At 37.8% G+C, this 10,401-nt stretch overlaps 1 protein-coding gene across 2 annotated transcripts; it reads right to left on the bottom strand.

Annotated features, from left to right (window-relative positions):
* LOC108893587 (histone acetyltransferase KAT5) lies at window positions 1-8,780 on the bottom strand. 2 transcript variants are annotated; one of them, XM_018691747.2, is made up of 16 exons: window positions 8,674-8,780; window positions 8,526-8,592; window positions 7,443-7,511; window positions 7,164-7,300; window positions 6,126-6,194; window positions 5,859-6,041; window positions 5,144-5,314; window positions 4,978-5,052; window positions 3,849-3,911; window positions 3,296-3,544; window positions 3,122-3,211; window positions 2,879-3,019; window positions 2,665-2,758; window positions 2,388-2,547; window positions 2,216-2,297; window positions 1-1,760 (listed from the first exon to the last, which is right to left on the bottom strand). In XM_018691747.2, exons 1-16 carry the CDS (start codon window positions 8,701-8,703, stop codon window positions 1,626-1,628), a joined length of 1,815 nt encoding a protein of 604 aa, XP_018547263.1. In that variant the 5' UTR covers window positions 8,704-8,780; the 3' UTR covers window positions 1-1,625. The 2 variants fall into 2 exon arrangements, with proteins under 2 accessions (XP_018547263.1, XP_018547264.1); XM_018691748.2 differs by lacking the exon at window positions 5,859-6,041.
* Window positions 8,781-10,401: the final 1,621 nt, after the last annotated feature.

The following is a 10,401-nucleotide window of genomic DNA, read 5'->3' as shown; positions in this document are numbered from 1 at the left end:
TGTGTTTCACATAAAGATATACTAAATAATTTCAACAAGGTAAATTCAACATCCTTTGTGACACGTAAACATAAAACACAAACTGAAAGTAAGATATCACTTTAAGGTCTTCTCCTCTCAACATTGTGAGGCCCGTTAGTTTACATTAAGTAAAAAAAAAAGAAGAAGAAAAGACAACTGTACACAAAATTTACATTCCTCTAACAGTTCAACATGGCTTCTGTCTTCTAAGCTTTTTTTCCTCTTTACAATCAGGTTCAATATGTAGTTACAAGGAACATGTTATAATTGGGGGAATTGATTTGTCTCATTGCACACTGTATACAGATGATCATGACAGAGGATTATCTGAATTAAATATGAAATATTCACCTGAATAATCACAAAGACTGTAAAGCCTCCAACTATTCAAAATAAAGGGAAATGAAAAGCACAGTTACTCTTGTAAAATAGTAACAGCATAAACTGGTCATGTTGGTTCTAATGCAACATCACACCGGCAGGTCATGATGTCTAGTTTAGAATATGTCTGCCTGTATCCACATTGTTCTGGTTGTTGAAAATAACCTACAGCAGGAAACAACCTGCACATTTCTGTTCTCCCTGTTAGTCAGGACACATTAAAATTCAGGCACTCTGGGAGAATCAAAATAAACAGGAAATTAGTATCTGTGTGTTGAGATGAGAATTTGAAAGGGTATTTGTCTTAGAGCCAAAGCAGATCTGAATGTTGATTCCTTGCACCTTCTCACACAAAATCACAGTCATTAATGGGTTGAGTGTAAATCTAACAAGCCTGTTCATCACTGGACATTGTTTTCAACAAAAAACAAGGAGGGAGGTGTTGAGGCCTGCTCGCTTTGTACAAATATCACTAAACAAAGTAGAAAGAGAAGATTTAATTTTGGAGTGTGGTTCCTCAATCAACTATGGTTTCTTAAAAATGAGTTTTATGAAAAACTGAAGTGATTTTATCGGATAAAGTCGCACAGGGAATTCTGATGGACTGTGTTTACAAAAGTCTTTCTGAGATACATAAATAACTCAGATGACAATATTTTAATTCTACTTCCTCTTGTGGCAGACACAAAGGATGTGAATAAAAAACACACACTTGTGTTTGTGTTGGCCAAAGCAGAGGGGAAAAAATCCTTGTTGAATCTCAGGACAAGTAAACTCCTTTGTGGTTTTTACCAAGAAATTCAGTGTAGAACTGTAAAATTTTTTATCTATAAATCCACCATCTTGTTTGCACTGGGTGGTCTGTACGTTTGCCATTTTAGGCTTTAATTTACATTATTAAACAAACACCTCATCTCACTTTTAACACACGGTTTCAGTCATAAAATGGATTTTTTGTACAGTAGAGAGTGCGTTGTTTCTGAAAGTTTTTGGCGGTGTCACTGTCTCTCTTTTGTCCCCATGTTTGAGTGTTTTTATATTCACAAAATACAATGAATATTCACAATGAAAGCTTTTGCTTCTCAAGTGACAGTTTATGTTCATCGTTTGGGTCTGGTTCCAAAAAGGTTACGAGGTTCTTTATGAAACAGCTTGACAAAAACCTTTGTCTTTCTGTGAGTGGACAGCTGGGGAGGGGGGACTGTGTGAACCAGGCTGGGACTCTACCACTTGCCCCTCTTGCTCCAGTCCTTAGGTGTGAAGTGAAGGCATTTAGGATCTATGCGCAAGTGTCTCTTCTGCATTGCTCTTTCATGCCCCTCCACAATGTCTTCTGAGAGTGTCAGGATGTACTGACCCTAGATTCAAGAGAAGAGAACAAAGTCATTTCACAGCATACTGCAGACTATTTGGGAGTACATACACCTTATTTAACCAGTGATGGAAATTTTTAAAATTACATTTTATCCACTATCTCATCACCATCAACCAAAACCACTCAAATTCTGCTCCTCACTGAGAATCACTCTTTGTAAGATCTTACCACTTTATCATCACTTAAAGAAAATGCAAGGAGGAGGGTAATTTATTCAAAACAAAAACTCTGAGCGTTCCATCTCAGGGTTAGTCAGCTCAATGTTCAGAGTTTGTGAGTCACATTTTCTGGAACAGGCCGCAGTTACCAACTTCTGTTGTTTATCCATTTTCATTTAAGTTACTAAGAAGGCATTTTAGACCAGATCAGAAAATCTCCATTTTGAGGCAGGAGGACTGGTGATCATCAGTCACTTTACACACAGCGTTGGTCTCTCACCTTGTAATAGTTGATTAGGTTGAGGTACTGAAGTGTTGAAATGACATCTTCTTTCTTTACACTTGTGATCTCACTGATCTCACTGAGGGTACAAAAAAAGTCAAATGAAGAAAGAACGAATGATTGTTGGGAGACAATTAAAGGCTGAGGTAAAATGCCAACAGTCACATACTTGATGGTTATCTGCGGCCTTTCGCCATTGTCAGGTTTAAGGTCCATGAGAATTTCCAAGATGGTCTGGGACCAGTAGGAGCGATAGGACAAAAGACCGAGGTCAGAAAGTGGCTTCTCAGGAGTGCCAGTCTTCCCTTCGACCTTAGATAGCTCGTAACCTGACAATCACACAGTGAGCAAGTGAGGTGGGCACAGAAATGTCCAAAAATAAATAAATAAATAAAATAAAGATTATTTAAAAAAAAAAAAAAGATTTTGATTGATTCTGCACTTACTGAACTCAATGAGCAGTTTGCCATAGCCTCTCCTCTGGTAGGGAGGCAACGTCAGGATGCAGGCAACATTATAATCTTCAGTTGACTCTTTTTCCTGCACACAGAAAATCAAAATTAGGTTACACCTGATTAGATAGAGGTTTGTTTCCACGCTGTTCACGCAGGACATACAGGCTGCATCAGTAGTTCAAAATTATTTGCATAATTTGTGTACCTTAGAGAAGTAGCCCACTATGTGGAAGCCTTTGGAGTCATACTCTGTCATTACATAGAAGAGGAAAGGGTCCGTGTCGTAATACAAAGTTTTGTGGTCCAGGAAACACTTAGCAAGTAAACACAGGTTCTGGGAATATGTCTGGAAAAAAATATAACAGGCATATATCAATCAAAAACTAAATAAAAACAATAAATGTTGTAAAAACATAGAAAAGACAGAGAAAAATATAATCTCACTAACTTTGTTTTTCCTGCCGTCTATCTCAAAGAATGAGATGGTGCCTTTGCGGTAGATCTCGTTGCCTGGAGGATGTCTCAGATTACATTTTGTCTGTCAAAGATTACAGACACAAAAGGATTAAATCAATGTGCAACAATATAAACAGCCAGAGATTAAGCCAGAGATGATTCTTACCAAATGCCTTTGGAGACACTTGAGGCTCTTGAGGTACTTGAGGCAGAATTCACAGAGGTAGAGGATGGGCAATGTGGTGAGTTCCTGCGGGTATGGCGAGAAGTACCAGGGCTTCAGTCTGTGACGTCCCAGCTCTATACACTCTATGTTTTTCATCCGGGTGACAATGTCGTCATGGCTGCGGTCAGACACCAGACTGCCCGTCATGCGAGGTGCAGATGGGATGCCATCTGAACTGTCCTGGGAGTCCTGGCAATAAACAAAGTGGACATTAGACACATTAGACACTCCTGCTACAGTTATTTTCAAATAGTTAAAAACTGTGTTAAAACAAAAAAAAATGCTTGATCAAATCGATTATTTAATGTATTTTCACACATTTAGATTTCTTTAAGAAAGTAACATGTATAATCACAGTGGTTGAACATGTTACCAAAGGACTAAACTTGGGTCTGAGGTAAGCAACACCTCTGTTTTATTGGATCCACTAAGCCACAGCTGAATTTGGACAGTAACACACAATCAATGGGCAATAATAGGAAATAAAACAGACCTCTGGTGGTGGTAGAAAGACACTGGCACTTTGAGGGTTGTTATACTGCAAAACCTTTATCATCTAGCAGAAAAAGACACAAAAACATAGGCTTAGAAACTAAGAAGTAAATGCCTCTAAATTACACTGAACAGTTTGATTAAGGGGTCAAATTGAAAGCAATACTGAACTTCAGTGTTTTAGTACATTTCATGGTAGCCAACCAGCCATACTGGCAGTCACAGGCAGAGATAGAAATGTCAGACAATGAGTGAAGAGTGAGGAAAAGAGCAAACACAAACGTCAGACCAATTATTTCAAGTGGGTTTGACAGATTGTTTTGTTAACTAAAATGACAAACCTACTAGCTGCTGTCATCAGAGATGATGCGAGAACGTAGGAGGTTTTCTAATTCAAAACTACAGCTGAGCTGCTCATGTGTGAGTAGGCTGACTGAGTAAACAGAAACTCTGATCTGGTAGGTTTGGTCATTTTTCAGACTCCTTTAGTGACATCAAATCTCTTTTCGGTGTGTACAACTGCTTTGTCATGTGTATGTAATCAGAATGGTCACAATCGGCTCTAAGTAAGTCTGAAAATTATGATTCACTAATCAAACAACATTAAAACTAAAGCAAGGCCCTAACAAAATAGATTTTAGACTAACAGCAGGACGTGGTGACATATAATGTCCTGCTTTAAACACCATGACAAACATGACCTGCAAAACATTCATAAAATAAACCAATTAAAAGTAAAACTGGCAAAGATTTTTGTCAACATGCTTGTATACTTTTTAGGATGGTTATACAGAAATGACAAAGGTGAAAAATGAAATGAAATGGGGAGAACTCTTTTAGGAGAGAAAAGAAAAGAAGGATGACAATGCATTCATGTGAGAAAATTTAAATTTTGTTACTTTTATAAAAATATGATTTAATTTGTTTAAATTACTCTTTTAAAAAATCCAATTACAGAATGTTACCAGAACTGAAATTATACATAATATATATGTATTTTAGCTGGCATGGCTCAAAATAAAGGAGGATAAAATCATGATTCTACAAAACCACACAGCTGCAGAGACTCTGAGATTTTCATTGAGAAAATAAAAAGCTGAGTATAAAGGAGAAATAGAGAAGTTACATACCTCGTCAGTTCCTCCACAATTAGCTTTCCTCTTCCTCCCGGGTTGAGCGGGGATGAGTCGTCGGGCAGTGCCGTTCTATTGTTACACAGAAATGAGAAATTACACATTAGCCAGCGATAAAAGACTTGACCTAAAATCTTTAAGAATCCAAGAGGATGTCCCTTACCGTTGTAAGTGAAGCGAGCTGGTCATGGTCTTCGCGGGATTTAAAGGTGTTGGTGTCCCTCACAGCAGGAAAAACAGATGCCTGAGAGGCTTCAGCTGAACTTGGCAGGGAGGGTACGGGGGTGGCCGGGGATACCTGAGTCGCCAAGGGGACGGTCTCTACTTTCCTTTTCTGCAGCAGACAAATGTTGTTAGACATTTTGCTTAAAAGACAGACAGACCAAATACTTCAAATCAGAATTTTTGTTTCCAAACAATACTTTTTGATTCCAGCCAGACCAGAGGCATGTGGTAAAGTTTTAAAATAGAGCCAATGTAATGATTGAGTGCCATCTTAATACTACCTGCAGTTTTCACTGATGGAGCCAGGTTAAACTATTCCAATGCAAATAATACCTGATTTAAACCTGGTATTAAGATGCAACAGACACAGATCAGCTACAACTGCATTAGGTTGCATTTCAACTAACAATATGTCTGCAGAAGTCATTGTTACCAAAATGTTTTCTTTGTACCCCTCTTAAAATACCAACTGGCACGCATCAACAGCTTTTCACTTTTTCCTATCATGCCAGTTAATACATTAGCTGCTACAGTATATGTGATTTGTTAAATATTCCATTTAATATCAGCAGTTAATTAAAACTCATGAAATAATCAATTTTCAGCACTACTACACAGAAGATTACAACACAGAAAAAAAACATGCCGGCTACCTTGAAAGATTTGAAGCTGAAATGTGGCTTGACATGTCCAGTGCGTACACCTGACAAAGATTTGGATACACTGTTTGTTAAACCACTTCCAGATTTGACCTGCACGACTGGATCATCATCTTCCTTTACTGTGTCATGGCTGTTTCTATCTGGATTTCCATGCAGTTCAGCATTACCCGACAGCTGTATGATCATACAAGATGCATGTTAACACCAGGTTTAAACAAGGTTTCAGTCATTTTTGGAATGGGTAAATTCAAGTTGTACCGGTGTGGGGAGGGTTTTGCCTCTGGAAGGAGCTGTGGCAGATTGTAGGTTGAGATCTAGACTCTTCCTCTGAATTGAACAGAAAGGAAGAGAAGGAAGGGGGTTAACTCACATTCATGTTAACCCTTGGGTTAATGCTGTATAACCAATTAGTATTCACTGTACACACAAACTAACTAGTGTCTTGAATAAAAATGAACACATCATTAAAATAAACAGTTATTTGAATCCAAAATAGATCTGAAGTATGAATGAAAAATATTCAAGAATGAAAACTGAGGATATCAATATTTGAAAATGGAGAGTTCAATAGCACTCACTCCTTAAATCTCCAAAATTATCCTTAAGTGTTGAGGCTGGGTTAAATGTAAAAAGCAATGAATGTATGTTTCTGTGCCCATAAGGCTTTGCTCTGTTGGTAGATTTGAACAAACCACTGTACAAGCAACATACAACATACTGTAGGTCTTTGGTTAAAAAAAAAGAAAAAAAAAGAAAGAAAAAAAAAAAGACCATGTAAATGGTTGTTGACATCGTTATTCTGACTTTTTCTGCAATGAAAACAAACCAACAGCAAAAATTATCAAGTTGTAAAAAACGTAAGATATTCTTACTCACTCACGTGTTAAGCAGCTTGTAGTATTTATCACAGATTAAAAATGCCACTCTAGCTTATTAAGCTCTAGGTTATTATATCCACTTGGAAAAATTCATAACACAATAACTGAGATTAGCATTAACACTACCTTTCAAATTCTGTGAGCATTGTGAAGCAATACAAAAGGCTACCTACAAACAAGACTAATCTGACTCATCTTTTAAAAAAAAAAAAAAACACAGTATTCACTAGTACTACTTGAAGTCATCTTTACTGTAAATATTACAGCTGCTGAAAAATCTAGGATCTAAAATGCTGGCTTATGTTGTATCAACTAATGCTTTAATAATGGTAAAATGATGCTACCAAACTTAAGTGTATTGTTGCAATGTTTGAAGGTCTTGAATAAATATCTGGTGGTGGAGTATATATATGCTTACCACTTCTCTCTCTGGAGAACTGGGCCGGGAGCCTGGAAGACCATTCTTGGTTGGAGTTTTAGCTTCTTTCTTAGGGAACTGGAGCTTTTTCATGTCCAGCCTGTCCGATGTGACCCACTCATCCAGACGCTTATTGACTTTTATACACAAACAAGAACATATTTGCTGTGATGTTAATGTAACATAACTCAGTTGCTGCAAAATGTAATTCAGCCTACAAAGTGACTGTAAAAATTAAAATGTAAAAGAAAACCAAAAAGGGACACAAATTATACTCACAGTCAATGTAGTGGACATAGTAGAGCTTTCTCCCAGAGACTTCTTTCACACTCAGAATTTCAGCCAATGCTGGATGAAAAGCAGAGAGGTCATTAATATTACAGTTTTACCACCATGCTTAACAAAGGACAACAGACATTGTGGTTTAAAGTCTTTAGAAATGACCATAATTTAAGTATTTTTTGGGCTTTACATAACACAAGTCATTTTAAGACCTTGATCACATTTACAATCTAGGAAATTAAGATAGCAATTTCTCACAAGCTCCTGACAAGTAAATAATTACTTGAAGCATTGGTTGAAGCATTAAGATTATAGTCATGAAATAACGAAAAACACAAGAAAAGCGAACATGTGTCTGCAGTGCTGCACAAAATACTTACATTGTTTTGTCTTTTGCATTCATATTGTATAAGAGTGGCTGGCTATAGCTCTTCAGACTTCAAATACTGGTTGCAATGAATAAACTCGAAGATGGGATACGGAGAAGAGGTGGTGAAAAATTATTGCTTAATTTTACGGGTCAAAATTAAGCCAAGAGGTTGGAAACTACGGCGTAAATCCTATTGGGATGTGAGGTTAAATATGCCATGTACTGTGTGCATATGTCGAGATGTCACAGGTAAAATGTTACCGAGGCATCCGGCTGATTTAGGTTGATTTTACTAAGACTGTTACTTTTCTCATACTGCCAAAACAAGTCAACCAAAACTACTATGACCAAAAGTGAGCCTGCCTGCATTCAGACAATCAGCTATTTAACCTGAACACCAGCTTCAGATTTGTAAACAACCTGGTGTCAGCTGGATGTTGCCTCGTCTTTCGCAATAACATTTATTTTCATAAAAAGGTCCCCCAGAGATAGCTTGTTCAATACTTGTTAGATGTAACGGTGTATTAGTACACATTCAAAATGAAGTCATTCACGCTGTACACCTACATGGGTCCCCTGTCAGTGTGGTGTTTACTGTGCTTTAACCAGAGGCCGGAGCGCCCGTTAACAACAGCTGAGGTTCGCCACTGAGCATTAGCATTAACACTAGCATTAGCTTAGCACTGGGGAAACAACCAGACAATACTTACGCCATTCGTCCTCGTGTTCTTGGTTTTTACGAAGAACAGGGAGGCGACAGCCTTCAACAATCTCGACCTGTCGAAAAACAACACGTTAAACCCCGCTCTGAAATGGGTCAATGTCATTAAGATAAAATAGCATCTTTCAGAAACCTACCGACGACCCGTTGTCCGCCATTTTCGTCATCTGTGAGAGCAGCAGCAGCAACAGCAGGGTGTTGTGGGAAAATGCCGGCCCACGTCAAAGATGAAACAAAGAGCAAGATAAAGATCCGAGAAGGTGATGAGCGGAAGTCGGAAAACCAACCCGGAAAACCCTGGAAAGAAAAGCTGTCATATCTGGACTTTTTATTTAGGCCAACTGTTTTAGTTTTGTTATTAGCTGTCTGGACTTTGCCGACCAATGTTTTGTATCAGTCCAGGTTCCAGCGGGTGTACTGTGTGGATAACTTCAGATATTGCCCTTAGAGGGTAACAGTACTTAAAAGGTTTTTGCACTGAATGTGATTTTAGCAGAAGCTCTCAGTACTGTTCTTCCACACCTCTGACCTTATGTAAAATTAACATTCAGGTAAAGTTGTTACTTTTTAGTTTATTAATCCATCCATCAATCCATTATACTGTCAAGTATATTATTAGGAATTATTGTTACATACTGCTGCAGATACTCAATATTATGGGAAGGTAATGGTGATCTGAGAAACATTTTACTAAGTGAGTAGAATTACTTACCAACAAATACAAGTGTTTTTCAAGTATATTGTCAAAGTCAGCTCCTTATGGTCTTGCTACTGAAACTAAGAGAAGAAACTAAGCCTTTTCACCATAGTGAGAATTATTCAGCCCCTGGTACTTGGTCCTCTGGTATGACAGGGCCCGGTTTGTCGCATTGTACTCAGGCCAAGCTTGTAATATCACATCCCTAAGAGCCTTCACCTCTGGTTTTTAACCAGTATTAAAGTATATTAAAATGCAGTGCACTTGCAAAAGAGTAGTTACCTGAAGTGACTCCAGTATTATGAGCACCTGCATCAACTTCTAAATGCATGCACAGTACCTAACTGCCCCCCTATTCTCAGTTGAGCCATATGGTTTGAGCTGTAGTTTGCAGTGTTCTGTGTGTTTTCAAATTGCTGGATTCAGGTTATATTAACAGGGGTATGAGTAAAGAAAACATGTTTGGTAATGTCAAGATTAACTGAGGTCTCATATATTAATGTTCATACACAGAACTGCGAAGAGACTGTGTGATATGTAATCACATGCAATGATAATATTAAGACATCCTGCATCTTTCAAGGAACAATGGTGTATATTTCTTTCCAGCAGGGGTCCCTGTTGTCTACAAACTAACCCAGCCTCAAGGGTAAAAACAGGCTTTATTCACAATGTGTCTCCAACATGTATCTAAATGGAGATTTACACATTAGTTAGACCACATGGGATCTGAGTCTGAATAACAACCATGAAAACAGTTCATTAAATAAGTAATCATTTAATATTTGTTTGATGTTTTCATTTTTCCCCACTGACTTCTCTACTGCTGCTGCTGCAACACCCTAAGCTATTTTAAAAATGTTTTCCTCACCTATTATGATGGAAGTAATTTAAGACCCAAGAATGAAAACTAGCTTTCTAGCCTGACCCATTCCAGCGATATGTTTTTTAGATGTTGGAGTGCACCAGTGTAATTGAGGCAATGAATCCAAATCTTGTCACTTGCTCTAAGCTTTTGTTCAGATATCTCATTTTAATATACATTATGACTAAACTGCTTCATCACACTGAATAAAGCCATTATGTACATTTGTGGAAGCAGTAAAGCACTCTCATCATGCTGCATTATGTTCGCCTGCAGATACTGTGCTTGCAATCATCAGGACAA

Source organism: Lates calcarifer, linkage group LG20 (genome assembly GCF_001640805.2).
Source record: "Lates calcarifer isolate ASB-BC8 linkage group LG20, TLL_Latcal_v3, whole genome shotgun sequence".
Classification (NCBI taxonomy): domain Eukaryota; kingdom Metazoa; phylum Chordata; class Actinopteri; family Centropomidae; genus Lates; species Lates calcarifer.
This window is presented reverse-complemented; position numbering and strand designations above follow the sequence as displayed.

What these genes read in the sequence shown, in the direction of transcription:
- LOC108893587 (XM_018691747.2), bottom strand. Translation starts at nt 8,703, where the DNA reads ATGACGAAAATGGCGGACAACGGGTCGTCG. An exon ending in CTATGTCCACTACATTGACT is followed by an intron (nt 7,301 to 7,442) that starts GTGAGTATAATT and finishes TGTGTATAAAAG; the next exon opens with TCAATAAGCGTCTGGATGAG. An exon ending in TAGTGGGCTACTTCTCTAAG is followed by an intron (nt 2,759 to 2,878) that starts GTACACAAATTA and finishes TTCTGTGTGCAG; the next exon opens with GAAAAAGAGTCAACTGAAGA.